Source organism: Tenrec ecaudatus, chromosome 1 (genome assembly GCF_050624435.1).
Source record: "Tenrec ecaudatus isolate mTenEca1 chromosome 1, mTenEca1.hap1, whole genome shotgun sequence".
NCBI lineage: Eukaryota > Metazoa > Chordata > Mammalia > Afrosoricida > Tenrecidae > Tenrec > Tenrec ecaudatus.
The window spans coordinates 152,910,981-152,933,733 of NC_134530.1; the positions used below are offsets into that span (position 1 = coordinate 152,910,981).

The 22,753-nt window shown below is 44.0% G+C and overlaps 1 protein-coding gene across 2 annotated transcripts in view; it reads left to right on the forward strand.

Moving 5' to 3' along the window:
- TTF2 (transcription termination factor 2) overlaps positions 1 to 22,753 on the forward strand; it is a 49,040-nt gene that overhangs the window by 16,559 nt on the left and 9,728 nt on the right. The window contains exons 9-17 of one of the 2 annotated variants that reach the window (XM_075559965.1): positions 900 to 981; positions 3,666 to 3,782; positions 4,879 to 5,029; positions 9,385 to 9,490; positions 11,482 to 11,663; positions 12,326 to 12,479; positions 12,787 to 12,878; positions 13,576 to 13,658; positions 18,865 to 18,998. In XM_075559965.1, the coding sequence (XP_075416080.1) occupies positions 900 to 981; positions 3,666 to 3,782; positions 4,879 to 5,029; positions 9,385 to 9,490; positions 11,482 to 11,663; positions 12,326 to 12,479; positions 12,787 to 12,878; positions 13,576 to 13,658; positions 18,865 to 18,998 (1,101 nt within the window). The remainder of the gene's footprint in view (positions 1 to 899; positions 982 to 3,665; positions 3,783 to 4,878; positions 5,030 to 9,384; positions 9,491 to 11,481; positions 11,664 to 12,325; positions 12,480 to 12,786; positions 12,879 to 13,575; positions 13,659 to 18,864; positions 18,999 to 22,753) is intronic. The other variant, XM_075559974.1, reaches the window with a different exon arrangement.

Sequence of the window (22,753 nt, forward strand, 5' to 3'; positions counted from 1 at the left end):
AAAGAGGATTTTCTCTGTTAGCAAAAAAGGTGCGGTCACTCAAGGTCAGTAGCTATCACCTGCCTACTTTACTCCTTCAAGACGTTGCTAACCCAGTAACATCAGAGAAGACAGAAGCCCGGCCCTGCCATGAGTAGGAGTGGTGGGAGGTGGGTGCAGAGATTGACCTTGCTAGATGATAGGGGATGGTCAGCACCAGAGCCAGGGAGTAGCAGCTGCATCACGGAGCAGATGGACTGGGAACCTGGCATCCAGACAGCAACTGAGTGTGAATAGCTTAAGAGTCACTGTACAGTTTTGAGAGAGGATGTATTATTTTTTTGGTCACAGAGTGCAAGATACACTAAGAAAGGGCTCCAAAGGAAGACTTTGTGTGTGGCTGGCATTATGGGCCAGCTGGGGGCTGTAGCGAAGAGATTCACATTTATGAGATAAGGAGAAAATGCCAACGGAATGGCTGGTGCAAGTCTGGTGACCAGACAATGGTCATAACTGGGAGCCGTAGGATGGGCTTCAGCTGCTTAAGCAGACAAACCAGGACCGTCTTCATTGTACGGCTGGACCGTAAGCCGACATCAGGACGCCCCCCCCCCAGTTCTATCGGCATCTAATTCACATGTCATACAATTCAATAGTTCAATCACATCAAGAGTTGTACAATCATCACCACCATTGGTTGTAGACCATTTTCCTCGGCCTTGTGAGATCAGGGTGTGTGATTAGCCACAGTGAAAGAGAAGGCCGAGTCAAGAACTTCTGGGAGAAGTGGGCAGCTTCTAGGACGGCCACTAGACTACTGGGATCGCTTCTGCAGGAAGAGCGGTAAGCAGAGGGAGCTGGGGCACAGCCTGGCTTTATCAGACAGTGTGTATGTAACACGTGGCTGTTACCATTGTTAGGTCCCTTTGCTTCTGCATCAGAAGCAGGCATTAGCCTGGCTGCTGTGGCGAGAACGTCAGAAGCCACAAGGAGGCATTCTGGGTAAGTTTGGCATTAAAATAAGAGCCAGCGTTTATTGAATGCTTAGACATTATGCTAAATGTTTTCTTTATATTGTCTTAACTAATTCTCACAACAAACTTACGGGGGAGATTCTCTAATTCCCGTTTTCCAGAAGAGGAAGCAGGTGGAGAAAGCACCTTCAGCAGCTTGCCTAAGAGTACACAGCTAGTGGATCCATCAGAAGTTCGGGTTGTAGCAGGGGAGGCTGCCTCATCTAGCAGATGAACCAGAAACGCAAACTCCCTGCCATCGAGTAGCTGGAGACTCATGGCGACCAGGGTAGAACAGCCCCTGTGTCTTCCAAAGCTGTAGTGCTGTATGGGAGTAGACAACCTTGTCTCTCTCCTGAGGAGCGGCTGGTGGTTTCAAACTGCTGACCTTGCGATCATAGCCCAACCCCTAACCATTGTGCCACCAGGGCTCATTTTAGTGCAGTGGTTCTCAATCTTCCTGACGCCGCCACCCTTTCAGACAGTTCCTTATGTTGTGGTGACCGCCCCTCCCCCGCAACCATAAAGTTATTTTCATTGCAGTTTACAACTCATTTTGCTACTGTTATGTATTGGGCAACCCCTATGAAAGGGTCGTTTGACCCCCAAAGTGTTTGCGACCCACAGGTTGAGAACCTCGGTTTTCGATGATGCAGAATTTATTCTATGGTGGCCCATAGACTCTAGATGTGGAGGGCCAGGGCAGAGACCAAACTCCTCCAGCCAGTGACCAAGCCGAGACCTAAATGGCGTGTGGAACTGTCCCCCGTGCTTTGCTCCACCTTGCGCTAGAGAAAACCACTGCCCCGCATAGCCAGAAGCTTCTGTCTGCGCCTCTCACTGCTGCAGGAAAGGTCCCACAGGGAGCCTCTTTTCTCCAGTTGCGTACATCTGAATTGCAGTGTGACTCCGTCTGGGCTGTGGAGAGGTCAGGCCGCCAGTGCCTTAGCAGCCCAGGAGGCTGGACAGGCAGTTTTCCATGCTTTGCCTCTGGACCCCACAAGATACTGTCCAAGGTCCTTAACTGCCCTGACAAGTGCCCACTGCGGCCTGTCTCATTAACTCTTTTTTGGCCCAGCACCCCCCACCCCCAGAGTATCCCCAGGCTTGACGATTCACCAGCAGCATTCTCAGAGTATGGCCATCTTTATGGCTGTACCATATTTATGATCATGAGAGATACGAAGGGAAGACGCACATGAAGCAAGGTTCAGGGGAAACCGGTACGAGCTTCCAGGGACCTTTCCCCGTGGACTCACCCAGGACACTTCACTTTCCTACTGCTGGTTTACCAGGTGGAGTGTTACCAACCAGGGAAGCGCATTACAGACTCACCACCGTGGGGAGCTGGTCACATAGGCAGCCTTAACTCGACCTATCCCAAAATTCCAGCAGGAACCCTATGCTTTCTACAGTTTCTGCACAGCAAGCCACTGCTAGCCGCTCTTGGGATGGTGACAGCCGCCCCCAAATCCAGGTTTCCTTGGCCTTTGGAGGCTAGCCCTCAGGCCTGCTGCAGTCGCTCGTCGGCCCAAGTGTGCACCGCAACCCTGCGCTGTCATTTTCTGTCTGGTATGCCGGAGTGACTATTTTAAGTTCTTCCGGTGGCCAGGCGGGACATTGGTGCCTCCATCTATTGAAATGAGAATAATAGTGAGTAGATGCGCCTCGGTGGTGGCCAGCACAGTGACAGCACCCAAGAAGTGCTCATTTACACCCTGCTTTGTGAATCGGTGCAAGGACTCTTTGGGGCTGTGAAGGCAGGAGAGGGCTGTTTGAGAAAAGCCATCTCCAGAAATGTGGCCGTCCCTGTATAGTCGGTAGTAGGAGGTACCTACTAGATCTTTCTTTTGTTTGGGGCTTGATAAAAAGATGAGACACCATCATCAAATCTAACTGCCCCCGTTGGTTTCTAAGACTGTAACTCTTTATAAAAGTAGAAAGCCAAGTCAGTGTTTCCCAAAGTGGGCAGTAGTGCCCCCTGGGGGGCACAGGAAGAATCCAAAACCAAACCAAATTCACCGCCATCAAGTTGATGCTGATGCAAAGCAACTCTACAGGACAGGGGAGAACTGCCTCTGTGAATTTCTGAGACTGTAACTCTTTCTGGGAGTAGAAAGCCCTGTCTTTTCCCCATGGACAAGCCAGTGGTTTTGAACTGCTGTCCTTAGGGTTAGCAGCCCAATACATAACCACTATGCCACCAGGGCTCCTTTGGAATGATCCAGTAGCACAGTAAAAGCAGATGCCTACACTTTATTCTGGTTTATGGGCTTGCTGTACAATAATTTAAAATTTCCTGGGGTGGGGTGGGGAGTGGAACGACACTGAGCAAATTTTTTTTTATTGTAAAGGGGGTGGTAGGCCAAATAAGTTTGGGAACCTATCGTATAAATGCGTACACTAGATAGGTAGCAATATAGCAAGGACACTAAAATAAGATCCCAAGAAATGTTTCCGTTCCACAAGAGTTGTAGGTAATGTCTCTGACCCAGATCTCAACATAAACAGCCATCACTACGTGTCATTTTAAAAGGGAGATGAAGGGTTAACTAGCTTTGATGACAGTGACTGGAATTGCACTGACACCAGAGAGAAGACTCTATGTGCTTACCAGTGGTTATTGTTTCTTAAATCTGAAGTAATTAACTCTCCTATTTTTCCCAACCCCAGCTGATGATATGGGCTTAGGAAAAACCCTGACAATGATCGCGCTTATCCTGACCCAGAAGAATCAAGGGACTAACAAAGAGAAGGACAAGAACTCCATTACATGGCTTTCTAAAAATGGTAAATGAAAGTGCCTTAGTAGCTTGTCATTTTCTAAGTCATTGAAGCCACATGGAGGGAAATGTTCTAAACCTGAGGATGCCCTTGGTCGTGCTTACTTAACCTAGAAAACCCGTGTTAGACTACTTTCTAGTGCTATCATTTCTGATGCTGCGTGCTAATTATATGTTCTCTGATATAAACTTACCTTGCCATGCAATTGGGGTAACATTTTTATGAAAAAAGCGAAGGCTCTGAAAGGCCTAATTTAAGCGTAGTATTTATTTTATTGTTTTTGTTAATGGTGAGGCTAGAACTAGAAATTTATGTGTTGTTTTTCAGAAAGGTCTATTGTACATTCCCATGGGCACCACCAGAGAGTAAACCAGTTTCCACGTTAACTACAAATAGAAATGACCAGGAAGATCACAGATAAGTTCTACCTTATCTCCACCTATGTCTTCGTATTTCAATGTCACAGTAATTTCATAAAAGATCTTATGTGTTGACACACCACATATAAGTTGCCATGTCCACAAATAGAAAACTCAGCTGGTTAGAGAGCTAAATTATCTGTGGCTGTCTACCCTCAGGGCCTCTAATGAACCTCGCTGCTGCTGGGTCACATGGCTGCACAGAGTAGCAACACACACACACACATACACACACACACACACTCTGTATTAGCAGAGGCACCATGGTACTAGTGATTGCTAACATTCCAAACGTGTGCTTGTGTACCATGAGAGGGTTTTTGTATTTACATTCTAGTGTGGACGTACATCAAGTCAGGCTTCTCGGAAAAAACTCGAGATGCTACCTCGCATCAAGTCTGGCAGCGTTAGTGAGGAAGCAGTCCAGCTCTCCCCTCTGGCTGCTCTGTGGGATTGCACTGCCTTTTCAGACCGCGTCTGTGTACTTCTCCCTCAGCAGTCTGGTGGCCCTTTGACATTTTTATGGGAGAAAGTAAATCACTAAGTGCTTGGGCTTAAGAGCAGCAGTTGTTTAAAATATTGATTGGAAGAATAATGCAATCAGGGAAGAGAAAGCAGCAGTGCCGTGCACAAGTTCAAGTTCATGAATCTAACTAGGTGCCGATTTATTTTTCTCGCTCCAGAGTCCTCTCACTTTCCTTCTCATGGAACACTCATTATCTGCCCAGCGTCCCTGATCCACCACTGGAAAAATGAGATAGAGAAACGTGTGGGCCACAGCAAACTGAGAATCTACCTCTATCACGGGCCAAACCGGGATCAGCGTGCAAGAGTGTAAGTGCAGGAAGACCATGGTGCAAGGACCCACATTGACCTGGACTGATGGGGATGGGCAGGAGAGACTGCGGTTTATTTAATGAAGCCCAGTGATATTTGTAGGAGGCTGTTGTGGTCCAGAGGGAGACTTCTTGCCTTCATTCATGTGAGCTAATGTGTCTCATGTTCAGCCTTCCCCGGCCTCTTAGTGTAGCCTTCAGTGTTGCTACGATGCTGAATGGTTTCAGCAGTTTCCCAAAGTGGGTGACTCCGCCCCCTGCAGGGCACTTGGCCCATCTTGAGGGGCTGCAAAGCAGACACCTACCTTTGTCCTGCATTATGGGCTGTCGTACAAATGTTTTCAATTGCCAGGGGAACACTGAGGGTTTTGTTTGCTTGTTTTCTGAAAGGGGGTGTGGTTGGCCAAATAAGTTTGGGAGTCTATATCTAGACTAAGACAAACTAAGCAGAAAGGCCTGGAGATAGACCTGTGAAAAATCCGCCAACATCTCCATGGATGTGTTAGTCTGGGTTGACTAGAGAAATAAATCCAGAGACATATGTTTGTGAGAGAACTTTATATCAAAGAGCAATTGTATATTAAGAAACATCCCAGCCCAGATCTAGCCCATAAGTCCAATATTAGCCCATGTCCGATACTAGTTCATAAATTCCTCTTTAAACGCACACAGTCATGCGATAGTGCTGAATGCGGGAAGATCACAGGCCAGTGGGTGGAAAGTCTTGTGGATCCGGTGGCAGTGGAAGCATCTCAGCACTGCTGTTGGTCTCCGCGTGGCTCCTCCAGCTACAAGGTTCTGGCTGCCGTCAGTGTGCCTCCTCCATATGGCTTGTCAACAGGAATATGTAGTGGAGAGGGTGTGTGTCCCGCCTCCTGGGAGGGAGGAAGATAAGAGTTCCCAGAGTCCTCCGGAGAAGGCCATGCCCACACAGAGGCCTCAATGGCTGTGATCTGATTGACAGGCTAGATTCCACCCCTTTGCTAGTGGACAGATTACGTAACTGCCACAAGGGATCACTGATCCAATCCCATTGTGCCGGGGGTGGGGCTGGGGGTAGTACAAGGTGGGGACCAGCACACAGCTGTGTTTCATAAAGGCCGCAGGCATAGTTCCATTCTTCAGACTGTGCTAAGAAGTGCCTCGTGAGAGAATGTGTTCTTCTGATGTTCCTTTGTCACCGACTCCAACAAAGCTCGCCATGTAAGGAGCGCTGGTGGCATTGCTGGGTAACCATTGCACTGCTGACCCGAAATTAGGTTCAAACCCACCAGCCGCTCAGAGAGAGAGAGGAGGCTGCTTGCTTCACCTCCCTTGGAAACCGTCCACAAGAGCACTGAGTCAGACGTGACTTGATGGTAGTGGGTGTGGTTTTGTGGCGTAAGGGAGCCCAAAGATACCTTGGTCGTCAGTCAAGCGGCAACAAAAGTCCCCCTGGTAAAAGGCTTGTCATGAGTATTTCACAGCTGCTGGATTTCTGAGTCCAACTCTGCATCTTTCTTCCAGTTTGAATGGAATCGACCTAGTCTTACTCGTTATTGATAGCGTGCCGTTCATCTGGTTACTTTTCCCGTGGGTCATCAAGTCAAGCCCAACTCACAATTCTACAAATGTCACAGTAACACCACAGGCTCTGCGATCACTGTGCTCGTTCACGCTTTTCTTCTGAGCCACCCAGGGGTGGATCTGAACCGCCAGCCTCTCAGTGTGTCCCACCCAGAGGAACTTACTGTTGATAGTGGCTCCATTTTTTCATCTGTGTTCTTCATATATGAAACAGGTTGGAGTTTTATCCTCAAGGGAATGAGTCTCGCGCAAAAAATGTTTCTTCAGACATAATATCAAAGTCTTAAGTCTTTGTCTTTTGGTTCTAAAGGAATTGTTTTCTGTTTCTAATCGTGATATGTGGATTTGGGTGGAATTACTTGCTGCTCTCTTCAAGTTGTTCCTAGTTCTAGGTAATCTTTCTCCCCAGCCTCCAATACTGGATATTTTGTCTCCTAAATTAAGGGGTAGCAGTCTTTTAGGGGTGACTTGTCAAATTTGTGCCTCTCCGTCCTATAACACACCAACTCTCATGACTGGTAGTGACTTCCGCAGGGCAGTGGTGGCTACCTCTGGGACTCCTTTGTCATAGAATACTGTGAGTCACCCGCATGCATTCTAGAATGTTATTCAAAAGTAGGTCTTCCTTGATGTGCACCTTGATCATACTTTGGTGGGAGTCACAGTGTGGTTGGTAGCCTGATTGAAATTGTTCTCCATTATACCTAGAGTTGGGCTGCTAACTGCATGGTCAGCAGTTCAAAACCACCAGCTTCTCCACAGGAGAGAGATGAGGCTTTCTACCTCGGGTAAAGAGTTACAGTTACCCACAGGGCAGTTCTACCCTGTTCCAAAGAGTCACATGAGTCAGGGTCGACTTGAGGACCGTGAGTTAAGTTTGGGGGATGTATTAGGCAACATGTAGACATCGCTTCCTTTCTAAGTTGTCCATACCATTTTTTATCACAAGTATTTACTGGAATTTTATAGGATACACAATACCAGGGGACGTCAAAAAGTTTATGGGAAAATGAAATAAAAGATAAAAATATATAAACTTTGTTCCTCAGCATGAGTTAGTGAAAATCAAGACACATAAGTTATGATACCAACTATTTAGTCCATCCCTAAAAGAGAGGGTCCTGGGAGTTTAACCATGTCAACCCAACCCGTGCATATTAACTGAAGGAAAGCAAGTGCGCTTTAAAGATTTTTTAAAGATCAGGATACAAAAAGTCAGAAGACGCCAAATCAGAGCTGTCAGGTGAATGCCTAATGGTTTCCCATGAAAGCTTCCATCTGATGGGAGAAGCGAGCAAACGCATTGTCTGGTCAAGGGTTCCCAGTGGTTTGTCCGCTGAAGCTCTGACTAACTTTCATAAAATGTTCTCACAGTAAGCAGATGCTGTCATCCGCCAGCCTTCCAGAAAATCAATAAGCAAGATGCTTTAAGCGTCCCAAAGCACTGTTGCCATGGCCTTTGCCCCTGACTGGTCGACTGTTGCATTGATTGGACTAATATTCCCTCTTGGTAGCCTTTGCAATCCCCTAATGCACCAGCACTTAGTCCCACCTCCTTCCTGTTTCATCTTTCCATTCTTCCTTCTTTCCTAACACTGGTGATTCCGTTCTAGACCTGAATGGTAACTAAGGGCCATAGTTCTGGGGGTCCCACCAATCTCTTACCCAACTAGTAAGCCTGGTCTCTTATGATCTTGTTCCATATTTTTCTCCCAGTCTATCCAGGACCTTCAAGTGTGATAGTTTTCAAGGAAGTTGGTAGTGGTAGTTGGGCACCATCCAGTTCTTCTGGTCTCAGGATTGTAGAGACTAACATTTGCATGATCTATTCGATTTTTGTCATTCTTTCTTCCGGGAGGGAAAGACCAAAAGTTGCACTTTGGATGGCTTATCATGAGCTATTAAGGGTCTAGTGGTCACTCACCGAAGTAGGATTTAGAACAATATCTCGGTGAATGATGTTAGGCCAAGTGACCTTGGTGCCCCTGAGACTATAGTCCCGGTTCCTTACACCCAGTGACTCATTCCCTCCAGGAGTTTGGCTATGTCTAAGAAGTTTTCATAACTTTGCTAGGGGCTTTTTAACTGGTGCCATATTCTTCTTAGTGCCTCAGATTAGATCCCGTTCAGGCAAAGTTAGTACAAATTTATTTTAGTGCAAAAGTGTTTTAAATTCATGCTTAGTATTTCTGTATTATGCATTCTTCATGAACTTTTCTGAAGATTCCCCACATATGAATCCCCACATAAAGATTCATAGGGAAAACATTTGTGCTTTTCATTATAAATCTTTATGTAAAAAGTACAAGCAAGATAACTGAAGGATGAAAGCACATATACGTGTGCCTACACATCAGCAACATCCTTGGGTTTGTACTTACACATTATGAACGGTAAGGAGAAAGGCGTGCTGATTTAAGGGTAGCTGATTGAGGGTTTATACTATCCTGGGACCTTAGCATCCTTTCATTTTGAATCCCTGTTTATTAAGCTGAACATGCATCACAGCCAGAAATTTTCCCTTTGGGCTCAATGGTTGGGAAGAGAGGCTGCTCTAGCTATAGTGAGCAGACTCTGAAAATGACCAGAGGTCAAACAAAGCCAAGGAAGCCAAGTGGGTGGGTCAGGCTTGCCTCTCCAAAACTGTAGCTGTGGATAAAGACACAAGTTAATGAATTCTCCTGTCTGCCCTTCCACCCGTGGGCATGTGTCCAAGAGGGTTAGCGCTACATTGCCAGAGTTCAGAGGAAGGCCTTTTACCATTTTCTGTGTCTTGTTTGTGTGCAGCCTCGCCTCCTATGACATCGTGATCACGACCTACAGCCTTCTGGCCAAGGAGGTTCCCACAAAGAAGCAGGAGGCAGAGGTCCCAGGTGCCAACCTCAGTGTGCAGGTGAGGCTGGAGGGCTGTCAGAGTTTGTAAAGCCACCTTCTGGTGAGGTCAGAGCTGTCCTGCATGCTCTGCCCCTGAGCAGAGCCCCCGACCCGTCTCTCAGTGATGAAGAGTTGGGTTTGGCAGACCCGTCTCAGTGATGAAGAGTGGAGTTTGGCAGACCCGTCTCAGTGATGAAGAGTGGGGTTTGGCACAGCCTCTAGTTTCTCAATGTGAAAGGTATCACACAGTCACTGTAGGAATAGCACACGACTATGTGACATGTGGAAAATTTTACTTCAGAATATTTGGGGGTGTATCCCTTGGTAGATTTTTTTCATTCATTCAAAATGACGGCTAGTTTTAAAATACTGCTGTTTGGGCCTTAATCCATCATTCCTTGCCTCCTTTTCTGGCAAACCACCCCTTCATTCCCACCCCCAGAAAAAGAGACTGACTGCAAGTCATGACGCTACAAGTGGAGCAGATGCTCAGTGGCAACCACAGGCCAAACCTGAATGTGTGCAGGAGGGTTCCGGCCGAGAGTGGAGGGGTTGTTGCATAATCACTGAAAGCCCCTCTCCCCAGAATAAGTCCTACCCAAAAGAGTAGTTTTAGTACGATAGAATATTCACAGAGGAGCAACTCTGACTTCCTACAGATGAGTAACCTTTTTTGATTCCTCACTTCCCCCATTCATTTGGGGATAAATTGCAGGCCCCTTTGATCTTTCCCTACCACCACATCCCGCAATTCTCGCTGCACCCATTCTGCCTGTGGGTACCTCACTGGTGCTCCGGCACACCAAGGAGGTGTGGTTCTGCCCGACAGTTGCACTGTGGGACTTTGTGCTTCGTTTGTTGGAAATGCTAATTGTGCCCCTCCAGCCTCAGCCCCTTCACCAGGGCTAATTGTTTTTTCTCTGCTCTGAAAGCCCTTTCTGGGCCAGCAGCCCCTCTTTTGGTTGAACGCCTTCCACAGAACCTTGCGCTTCAGTGCATCATAACAACCCACCCACTCCCCTTCCCCCACAAAGAAAGCAACAGACAAACAGTGCCCACTGAGTCGATTCTGATCGCTAGCAACTGTATGGATCGTGTTTCCAAGGCGGGCAGTCAGCCTCCTCTTTGTCCCGAGTGGTGGCTGGTGGTTTCTAACTGCTGACCTTACAATTACCAGGCCGATCCATAACCCACGGTATCACCAGAGCTCCCTGTGTGTGTCATAGGCCTCCATTTATTCCGCAAGTATCTCTTCCGAGCCAAGAAGCCAAGTGGCGCACCTGGCTGCTAACCCAAGAGGTTGATACCACTCCAGGAATGAAAGACGTGGGGATCTACTGTGAAGATCGCAGCCAGGAAGACCCGTGGGCTGTCCTGCTCTCTCACAGATGGCTCCTGCAATTTGCAAATGGACTCAGAGGCCCCTAACAGCAGTGCTCTGAGCCAGGCGTTTTTCAAGTATTGGGGTGAACACAGCAGTGAACAAACTCCTGTCGAGTACTAAATCATGCATGAATTTATTACGTACATACCATATTCACCTTGCCTTTACGCTTCCTTTTCTCCCCCACTAGATTGAACTCTTGACATTCGCAACGGTCCTTTATGTCTGGCTGCATGTAACAGTGGGCTCTTCGTGAATGTTTAGGGAATTTTAGTAAGTGCAGGCACTATCTGGTTGAATAGGTGGCTCTGCAGACTGAACACCTAGTGTCCTTCTGGCCCAGGCTTGAAAGGTATGGAAAGAATGGACGAAAATAAACTTGAGAAAATGCTTTACTGTGAGGCACCTTAAGCTCAGGCACTTAGGCTTGCCAGTGACGTGTGTCTCAGTGCCTGTGGGAGTTTCTACTCCTGGTTTCTCAAACTTCATGCTTGCTCAGGGTGCCTGTCATAAGCCCTCGCTTTGGGACGCACGACTCGACCCTCCACACGTGCTGGTCTCCCCCTCAGTGTGAGCCCACATGCGTGGTTCCCATGCTGCTGTTGGAGTCTGCTTGTCTTTCTCAGGGCGGCTCAGTACCTTTGCTTCAAGTCGAGTGGGCCCGGATCATCTTGGATGAAGCTCACAATATCAAGAACCCCCGAGTGCAGACGTCCATAGCAGTGTGTAAACTCCAAGCCCATGCCCGCTGGGCTGTCACTGGGACCCCCATTCAGAACAACCTGTTGGACATGTACTCGTTGCTGAAGTGAGTAAACTCTGCAGACCCTGTCGGTCATCCTTCATAATTATGTCGTGTCTCGTGGGATCGCTACTGGGCCAGCCACCTTTTCTCACGGAGCAGAAGGCAAGCCTTTCAAGGACGGAAGCGTTGCTGTGGATGAGCAAACCTCTGTTGACCGAGTGGCTGCCCCAAGCGTTTGCTTAGGCTCCGCCCTGTGCATACAAACAGGACAGTTTGAATAAAAGGGAACAGCTTTCTGTTTTGGGCAAATTTTGCCTTTAAACCATATGGCTTGGGTGTCAGAGCTATATTTTATTTGAAGCAAACAGAAAAGAATACTGATTTTTAAAATCCATCCTTTTATTCTAGTCAGCCCAGAAGAGTATTTGGAGGGGGGGGGGGTTGCTAGCCTTTGAAGCTTCAGGAGTAAATTCTAGCCATTGTAGTAAGTTCTGTTGTGATGGATGCTGTGGCCATTGCTAATAGGAAAACTCATGGTTTTGTAATGTTGTTTTGTTACTGACTTCCAGAGAGCTCTGCTATGAAAATCATTTTCAAAGATGATTGGCTGAGAGCTGTAACAGAAAGTCTGTTTGGGTTTTCATTTCATGTCTTTGAATCTTCGCTTTATCCTCCCCTATCTCTCCCTCCCTACTCTGCCCTCTTCCCTTGATGGGGGAAAAAAGATTTCTCCGTTGTTCCCCGTTTGATGACTTCAATCTGTGGAAGAGTCAGGTTGACAATGGCTCAAAGAAAGGAGGAGAGCGGCTAAGTATTTTAACGAAAAGCCTTTTGCTGAGGAGGACAAAGGACCAGCTGGACGCCACTGGCAAACCTTTGGTAAAATCTCACTCACACCTGGCCTGGGGGTGGGGGGAGGGGGGGGCGTCGAAGAAGACGGCCATGTCTGGGTCTTGGGTTGAAAGTCCTGCTGCTGTGCTTGAGGAGCCTCTGAATCTCCCAATTTTCTGAGAAAGAGGCTGTTGGTTGATTGTCCCGGGCCTCGCGTTACAGCGGGCGGCTTTTTATGGACGCCTAGAGGCTGCTGTCTTGGGTAGAGGTGGAGCAGTCCCGATCCTAGTGAGGTCATGTGTGGCGTCATGCCCGCCTCCGTGATGAGGAGAAGGATGGTTGTCTTCTCTTCTAGGTGCTGCTACCCCAGCGTCAATGCCAGTTGCACCGCTTAAGGCTCTCCGAAGACGAGGAGGCTGTGTACAATGTCTTCTTTGCTAAGTCCAGGTGCGTGCGGGGGAAGCCCCTCGCCCACGGGCTGCTCTTTCTTCCCGTTTGTACTTGGTGGTGAGGTGAGGGTCACAGTTCCTCTAACTCTGTTGATGATATTGTTGGTTCCTTAGGTATTGCTGTATCACCGCCTCCCCTGCCTTTTTCTTCTTTTGTGGCTTTTATCTGTCCTTACATACTTGTTGAAGGCTTTTGAACCTGTTCTCTCAATGGTTTCCTGCCATAGAAGCCCTAGGTTGGGGGTGGGCACTATGTCCCCATCTCGCTGGGCCTTGTGGGCTGTACTGGGAAGTTACCTCTCTTAATCGGCTGCTGGTTGGCAGCATCTCGCTGGGAGCTTAGGAAGCAGAAGTAAGCAAACAAGCTGACACTGCGCTGTCAGCCTGCATGTGGCGACTCATTGCGCTCTCTCTAGGACTCCTGTCCTTTCCTGATTGGCAGTCACTCTTTCAGTTGGGCCTCATCACGCCAGTGTGAACACATTTTCTCTCTGTAGGCCTTGTGTGTATTATTAGCATATATGTTTAGAAATGCCTTGATTTAATCAATGATTCCTTTTTTATGGTCTTTGACGAAGGCTTGCTTTGATAAGTACACATGTCGGTAGTTTTCCCGAGCTCTACTGCAGGCACCGTGAGTAGCGACTGTAAGGCAGTTTAATCTTCTGTGCGTTTTCTCTTTTGATCTGAGGCAGGTCCGCTCTGCAGTCCTATCTAAAAAGACATGAAAATGGGGACAAACCATGTGGAAGGAGCCTTGAAAATCCCTTCAGTAGAGGTAAGCAGTGGGGCACTGCGAATGCAAGTGGACTCAGATTTAATAATAGAACAGCTATATGAGATTATGAATTCTTGTTACCAGAGACTTGACCTTAGCCAAGAACGCGAAGCCAGATTTGTTAGGCACAGCATTTGGTGATCTAAGCTAACTTTTCGTTATTGTCTAAGTCTCTGTGATTAAACGCAGGTATAGAAACCACAGGAGCCTGCTGGTGTGGTGGGCCGTGGGTTGGGCGGTTAACCCCAAGACCAGCCGCTCTACCAGCTCTTCTGAGGGAAGCGACGACGCTTTCAGTTCCAGCCTCAGAAACCTCACAGGGCAGTCCTGCTCTGTCCTGTGACGTCACTGTGAGGGAGAACCGACTCAGTGGAAGTGGGTGGGGCTATAGACCAAAGTTTATTAGTTATTACCAGGGGCACGAGCTCGGGTAGTAGGGAATGGGCTAAACGTGATGGAAAAATTACATTGATTAAGGGTAGGGTTGCAGAACCAATTATGATCCTTGCTATCAAGTTGTATACCTGGAAACTCTGAGTTGACAAAAGTTGTGTGATAGATGTTAGTGGCTGCTAAGGCTACTTATGTACACCCAAACCCCTCATAGAATTTGGGTCCTTGGATTGGAGGTTGTGGTTTCGTGGGTCATCACAGTTAATTGGCCTAGTAATGTGCTTAGGGCTCTGGTTCTACCTCCTAGTTGGTTGTGCAGTGCCTGGAGTCCTAACAGCCTGCAAAGGGCCTCCCAGGATACATACCACACTTAGTCTCGATTGACCTAGAGCCACGAAGGAAGACAGCAAGTCAGGGACAGGAGGAGGATACAGACTCTGTGTGGCTAATTACCTTCCATGAACAGCTGCCTCCTTTGCCATGAGACCAGAAACGCTGGATGTTGCCCAGTAACTATGAACAATTTGATCAATGATTCCAATAAATGAATTCTGGTCAAAAGAGAAATGTAGAATGGAATTTCAAATTCTCAGAGATTCCAGATTTTCTGAAGCCATGAAGATCAGATGAACCCTTGAAACTATTGCCCTGAGATCATCTGTCAACCTTAAACCAAAAATATCCTCTGAGATCTTCTTAAAACCAAGTAATATTTTAACGTGACGAGCAGCATTATGCCCTTTCAAGTACTACATCGGATCAAGTTGACGACAGTAACACCAAAGAGTCACTAGGAGCCTTAGGAGGCATGAGTTTATGTTATCAGGGAGGAGCAACTCAGGGGGAGTAAGAATCCACAGCTAGAACAATGTCATATACGTCACTAGATTGGTGATTGTTCTGCTCTGTCTACGCTCAACAAGAAGACGATAAAACAAAAGCCTAGTTAGGTCTCTAAAGAGGGGCCTGGTGGGTGATGATTAAGCTCTTGGCTGTCAGTGGAGTAGGAGCACCCCCAGGAACTACGCAGGAGGAAGACCTGCACTCTGCTTCTAGAATAAGGTGACCAGATTTTAACATTGGTAAAGCGGGACACCATTGATGGGGGGTCGGGGGAGTCTTGATTAAAAATTTGGTCTATATGGAACAACAAAAATTTTCATAGAACACAAAAATAGTATTGTAAATAGTATTGTAATATGTTTTTTTAAATTTCAACATAAGCACAATTTACAAATATACATTAAAAATTGTGTATAGTATTATTTTTATTTTATTCTTTGGCATATTTCTCATTTGAGTGAATTTTTTTAGTAAGATTGCTGTCGTTTAAAAGGTCGTGAAATTTTTCACAAGAATTTGTTAAATTATATTTCACGCATGAAATGGCTTTCAAAGTCTCAACACTTAATTGCGATTTTTCTAATGTCCACACTTTATTTACCATTGAAAAAACGCGTTCAGTCGCAGCACTAGTTCCTGGTAAGGACAGCGCGTATTCCACAATTTTTAGTGCATTATTGTATGGAACATTGTTTGTTTCAAAATGATGAAATATTTCTAACCATTTGTTCTCTATTGTGATTTTTGCTGATGCCCAAGATTTAACCTTTTCCTTATCAATATATATTTAATAATAATACCTAATTAAAAAGATCCTTTTCAGAAATATTAGTATAATATTACTATATGGGAAATTTTGAGTTATATGATCGAATGCTTTTTGCACATCATTCCAATTAAGTTCTTGTTTTAATGTAACCCAATGAAAATGTTCAATATCATTGTAATGTACCGTCCACTCTTCTAAGTAATCTATGCAGTTACTATAGAACTTTTTAACGTGATTCATGATATCTGCATGATTTTTTACACCTTGTTCTTCTAGCTGGCTTGTACTATTACGGATAGTTAACGGAAGAAAATTATTTTCTAACCGCTCTTGACACTGAAATTTTAAATTAGTAACTTCATTTGCTACTTCGATTACCGAAATTTTGTCACCTTCAATAAGTTTTATAGCATTTTGAAAAAGAGCTGCTTGATTGTGTACAAACTCTAGCCAAATTTTTGAAGATTCTTTTTCAAAAAACTCTTCTAAAATTCTAGGACATTTATCCCGTGATGGAAAGTAGGATTTCAAAGGATCGTATATTTTAAAAATTCTTTTGACAGCTGGCAAAATTGCTAACCAGCGTGTTTTATTGTATCCAAGTGTTTTCTGATACTCGACTTCCCGCGGTTTCACAAAATTCTTTAAGCATTTCAACGCGCACAGTGTATATACAGAAATAAAATATTTTAATAACAATATTTTCCACATCTACGGGCAACAAATCGGCAGCTGTTTGAATGGCGTTTTGTATTATGTGTGCGCTGCACAACCAACACCAGTAATGTTTTGATTAAGGTTTTTGTTTAATTTATAAAAATATTATTTGTACTTCCTCTTGCTTTTCCTCCAAAATTTGCGTTCGTGTTGTCTGCACAATATCAATATGCAATCATTTCATGTTTTAAATTGTTGTTTTTTTCAAAATATTAATAATGGAACTGAAAATTATTTCAGAAGTTTCGTCGGGCACAGAAACGAAATCTAAAATTCTAATTTTTATTCCAGTTTCCGAATCAAAAAATCTAATAATGGTTGGAAATAACTTTATATCTTTATGATTAGATGCGTCAGAATATATGGATATAAAATTAATTTTTTCCAGATTTTTAAAAAAATTCTGAAAATGCATATGGGAAAGCACATTACACACAATTGCCTCGGATTTTGTTCTAATCCAGGCAAATTTTTTGTTGATTAACTTTTTGACAACTTGTGATGTACAGTCCATAGGTCTGAAGGAATGATTATGATTAATAGCATGAAAAGACATAAGTCCTTCTGCTAATGCTAATTTCTTTTCTTCATCTCCGTAAGTTGTTTTCTGAAAAAATTCCTGTATTTTTGAGGAAGATGCAACAGTATTTAAATATCTTTTATGTTCCTGTGTCTCCAAGTGCTTTGAAATATCATTCTTAAAAAAAATTAAAAAAAACAAACAAGAACAACAAAAAGAAATATCATTCTTCCCGCTGTGTGACATAGAAAATTCACGATTATATTTCTTACATTTTACCATGTAATCGCTTTTGGTTTTTCTTAATAAAAGGAAATTCATTTCTTGGATCATCGTTGAGTTTGCATCCTCTTTTCTTACTCATTATGTTAAAAATCTTTTAAAAATAATTTAAAATTATATAAATTATTATATACATATTACTTAAAAACACAGCAAGTAGGTACATAATTACATGAACATATTTTATTGTTAGTTTATAAATTAAATTAATTTGATTGTTATAAAGTAACTATATTTAAAATTTTTTCATTTTAATCCTATATTTCTTTCTAAATAATAACAATACTAATTTGTATTAATTTTTTCTCTGAATTTGCTGTAACGTAAGCCGTAAGTGTCACTTTCAAGGCTGACGCTAAACTTTTTTGCCTCCACTATAAAATATAAATAATATGAGTACTGTCTGCTAAATTCAAGAATATTTATGTACTTAGGAAATAAATAAATAAATTACTTACCTAAATGATCTGAATAGCTGATTTGTTGGCATCACTTGTGCTGTAGTTTATTGTGCCAACCTGGCCGATAAACACAAGTAAGATTAACCAAAGGGCAGAGGGATAAATGGCTCGGTGAGCTTCACCTTGCTTGTTCTGTGCCTCAGTTTAAAGGGGTACACTACCTGTGGGATGCCTAGCCTGTGGACTGTGTCGCTGTAAGTTGAGGTCCCTTTAAGCCCACATGATTGGCATGTTCATCTCTGGAGCTGGGGACTGACAGTTGGGGACCTGCCTTGCTGTTTGCTGCCTGGGTATATATAGCCCAGCTCTCTCTACAGAAGGGGGACTGGCAACTGGCAGCTCTCAAGCCTTGAAGAACTGCTAGTGTCTCACTGCTTTATAATTTAACTGTTAATTTCTTGTATTATCTATCTGTATATAATGTAACGGTTTATTTCTTGAATTATATATCTATCTTTATAAATATATTGATATATAATGACTAGCAATCTGGTTTGTCTCTCTAGAGAACCCTGTCCAATACAACTTGTTTAACTAGCACTAGCACGCAGTACGATGTGTATCGTCCGAGAGACCGTTACTAAATGTTTTCATCGTTGCCAATGCCCAAAAATGCCATTGTCCATTAAGTCCAAACAATAGTAGTCGAATTCTAACTGATCAACAATGCGAACTTTGATAAGCAGTTCTCGATAATCAGTTCTCAACAATTATTTGTTATTATTAACGTTTAACATTATAAAATTAACAAAAATAATATAAAACTCATATCCTGGCAAAATAGCCACATGGCAGCTGAAAACCCTATATTCCCTTCCCGTTCTCCCACCGTTCCCTAGCTTGTCGTGCATTCGTTCCAAAAATCGGATCTTCTTTAAAACGCCATGGGACGTGGGACAAATTGTTAAAATTCGGGACTCTCCTGCCAAAAGCGGGACGTCTGGTCACCTCATTCTAGAAGGATGACCGCCTCTCTGGTGGCCATCCTATTATGGCGAACTCCTCTGTCACATGGGGCTGTGGAGAGTCAAATTTGCCTGAAGAGTATCATATAACAAGTCTATAATGAAATTTTTCATTTAGCCTAATTCTTGGTTGGTACAGAGCGACTTATAACTATTGTTGAATCTCTGACCTAAGTATAAAACATGATGGTTCAGCCCCATGCTTTTCTTTATCAACCCTGGACTATTTCTTATGGTTTGTTTTCTCTCTTGGAAGTAGCCCAGGAGTTTGGATCGATTGGGCCTGGACATTCCATGGTGGCAAACTCTCAGGGATCCAGCACCGTCCACATATTGTCACAGTTGCTGAGACTCCGCCAGTGTTGCTGCCATCTGTCTTTACTGAAGTCGGTAAGAAAGCCCCTAGCATACTGCCTTGTGGCGTAGTGCTGATGTGCTGGTCTGCTAGCTGCAAGGCCAGCGGTTTGAAACCACCAGCTGCTCTGTGGGAGATAGATGGGCTTCGTACTCCCATAAAGAGTGGCAGTCTGGGAAACCCACAGAGGCAGTTCTACCCTGTCCTGTAGAGTTGCTATGAGTCTGCGCTATCGAGTAAGTGTATTGTCGTCGTGTGGGGCCTCAAAGAGGCCCCAGAACAGGTACTGTCTAGCAACTGTGATCTGGTGTGCTAGATCAAGGATCATTGTGTTTGAGGATTTGGGGGGTCGGAAGAGGGAGGGGTGGGGAAGAGGGACAAGGCCCTGCTGGCACAGTGGTTAAAGTTCTCCCCTGCTACCTGGAAGGCCAGCAGTTGGAACACGCCAGCTGCTCTGCCGGAAAAGGATGTGGTCATCTGCCTCTGTGACAGTTTACAGCCTGGGAAACCCTATGGGACATTTTGAGTCAGACCTGGGTGACGCCATCGAGTTTGTGTTTAGGGTGAGAGGGACCTTGCGTATTTGCTCTTAATAATTCCATAGGGTCGTAGGACAGTGGGTTGGTTGGTTGGTTGGTTGGTTAGTTGGTCATTTCACTAATAATCTAAGTTTCAGATAAGTATTGGGACTTTTTATTGTTAAGAATATACTTAGCACAACATATACCAAATCAACAATTTTTATGTGTACCATTCTTTTTATTTCTCTGTAACATTGATAACATTCTGCCACTGTGCAATCGTTCTCACGAGGTTTTTCTGAGTTTTTGTTTCCTCAACATAAACTCACTGCCTCATAAGGTTCCCATCTACTCTTTAAACTTACTGTTTGAGGGGGGAGAATAGTTAGATAGATAGATAGATAGATAGATAGATAGATAGATAGATAGATGGAGTAATGCATGTAAGTTACTGTTGTCTGGTCCCACATAGACAGTTCTTAAAAGAACATAATGCTCAAGGTAGAATTTTTACTTGCTAAGCTAAACTATTGTTTGATTTAAAGAAGACTTTAGGAGGTATTTCTGATTTAAGGTTTAAACATGATCTCAGGGCAGTAGTTTCATGTTCATCCCGTCTTCATAGGACCCAAAAGTTTGGAGTCCATGAGAATTTGAAATTCTACTCTACATTTCTCCTCTTGTGATCAGGAACCATTGATCTATGGAATCATTGATCAAAATGGTCAGTAGTGGTTGCGGGGCACCATCCAGCTTTTCTGGTCTCCTGGCACAGGCAGCAGATGTTCGTGGAAGGAAATGAACCACACGTGTGCTCTTCCTCTTCCTGACTCTCCTGCTTCCTGGTTGCTCTGGGTCAGTAGAGACCCACTGTGGTGTCTCGGTTGGCCACTTGCAAGCGGTTGAGACCCCAGGTGCTTACCTCACAACAAAGTAGGAGGTAGACTAGCTCTAAACACAATAGGAGGCCAATTAACTGTCATATCACCGTAAACCTCCGGACCGAGAAACCAAATCCCATGAGCTGTGTGCTTATACATAAAGAGGATTAGCAGCTACTGGAGGTTTTTTGGGGGGGATTTTTTTGTCACTGTTTATAAAATATCTATCACAATTTTTGCCATTTCAACTTTTCTTAATGACCATAATTACAATAATTGTCTAAACCTACACTTAATCAGTAAAATGTTTCCATCACTGTTAGCCCCTCCTTTTTCTTCTGCTCACCTCCCCTAAAAACCATTAATAAACGTTGAACATTTCTTGACTTTTGGGGGAAATGAAGTCGTGCACTACTTGTCTTATTCCAGTCAGCTTAATGACTTCAAGCTTCATCCATACTCTAGCATGGATAAGAGCTCATTTCTCCTACTGGCTGAGTAGGAGGCTATTGAATGTATTGTGTGTGGCCTCATTCTGTTTATTCACGCATCTATTGATTCCAAGTCTCTGCTTTCTCATCTTTTGGATGTATACCTAGGAGTGGAATTTCTCGTTTGTGAGGACCAGCCACACTGCTTTCCATAACAACTATAGATACGAGTTCCAGTTTCCACACATCCTAACCAGCATTGGTTATATTTTCTGCTTTGGGGATTTTTTTAGATCTTAGCCTTTGCTCCAGCTCTTCTCAGTGGGAGTGATTTGTGGACTAATGGTTAATGATGCAGCGCATCTTTTCATGTGTTTGATACTCATTTGAAACTCATCTAGGATGAAATTCTTTTCAGCTCTTTGCCAGCTTTATGACTGGGGTATTTATCTCTGTTCTGTGACCAAGAAATATATATTTTTTGACTATTCAATTCTCGCCAAATATGTTTTGTATCAGTAGCTTGTCTTTTTACTTTTTGGTGAAGGCTTTTGATCAATAATAGGCTTTGTTGTTTGTTTTTTTTTGTAATGAGATTTATTTTGTCTTTTGTTTGTGGTTTTGTGAAGATTGGTTTTTCTGTTTCTGTAAAGAGTGTTGTTGGAATTTTGGCTGGGATTACACTGAACCTCTAGATGTGCTTTGGATAGTATTAACATCTTAACGGTCTTGTCTTTCAATCTATGAACCTGGAACATCTTTCCATTTATTTGTCTTTAATATTTCTCAGCAGTGTATTACTTTCAATTGCATAAATCTTTCACATTCCTGGCTAGATTTATTCCTAGGTATTTACTTCTCTAAATGCTAGTATAAATGCAATTGTTTCTTTAATTTAACCTTTCAGATTTCTCATTGTTGGTATAGAGAAACCCAGCTGTTTTTTATTTATTGACCTTACAACTCAGCTAAATTCTTTGGTTAGAATCTAGAAACTTTTGTGTTGACTGTTTGGGGTTGATTTATTTATATAGCAGTGGTTCTCAACCTTCCTAATGCCGTGGCCCTTTAATGCAGTTCCTTGTGTTTTGGTGACCCCCAACCCTAAATTGTTTTCCTTGTTACTTCATAATTGTAATTTTGTTACTGTTATGAATTGGGTGACCCCTGTGAAAGGGTCATTCAACACCCCACCCCCCCAAAAAGGGTCGTGACCCACAGGTTGAGAACCGTTGTTATATAGGCTCATTATCTACAAATAAAGATAATTTTTTTCTTTCTAATCTGGATTCTTGATTTTTCTTTTTTTCATGTCTTAACTGCTTTGGCTACAGCTTCTAATACAATATTGATCAGAAGTGGTAGAGTGAGCCCCCGTCTTCCTCCAGATTTCAAGAAAAAGACTCTGCCTTTCTCCATCTAGGCCCAGAATCATGCTGAGGACTTTTCCTTTTATTGCAGTCTTCTTTAGGGCTTTCATCAAGGAGTGTTGTTGGATTTTATCAAATGCTTTCTGTCCGTCTGTACAGATAATCAAGCGGTTTTTTTCCTTTGGTCTTTGGATATGGTGTATCATGTGGGTTAGTTTCTAATGTGCCACCATCCTTGCATTCCTGGAATAAATTCCATGTGGTCGTGGCGTCTGGCTTTTTAAATCTGCTGTAGGGTTGTTTCCTATGATGTTGGGAGTTTGTCCATCTCTATTCACTAGAGGCCTAGTGGTATAGTGAGCTATGGACTGTGCTGCTAACTGCAGGGTCAGCAGTTTGAACCCACTGGTCACTTAAAGGCAGAAAGATGACGCTAGCTGCCCCATAAAGTTCAGAAACCTAGAGAGGCAGTTCTTGTCTCTTGCAGGGTTGCTCTGAGTCAAATCTGACTGGATGGCGGTGAGTTTGGGGTGGGTGTGTTCTGTTCACTTTTATCTTGTAGAGCACTTTTGCATCTACAGTCACAG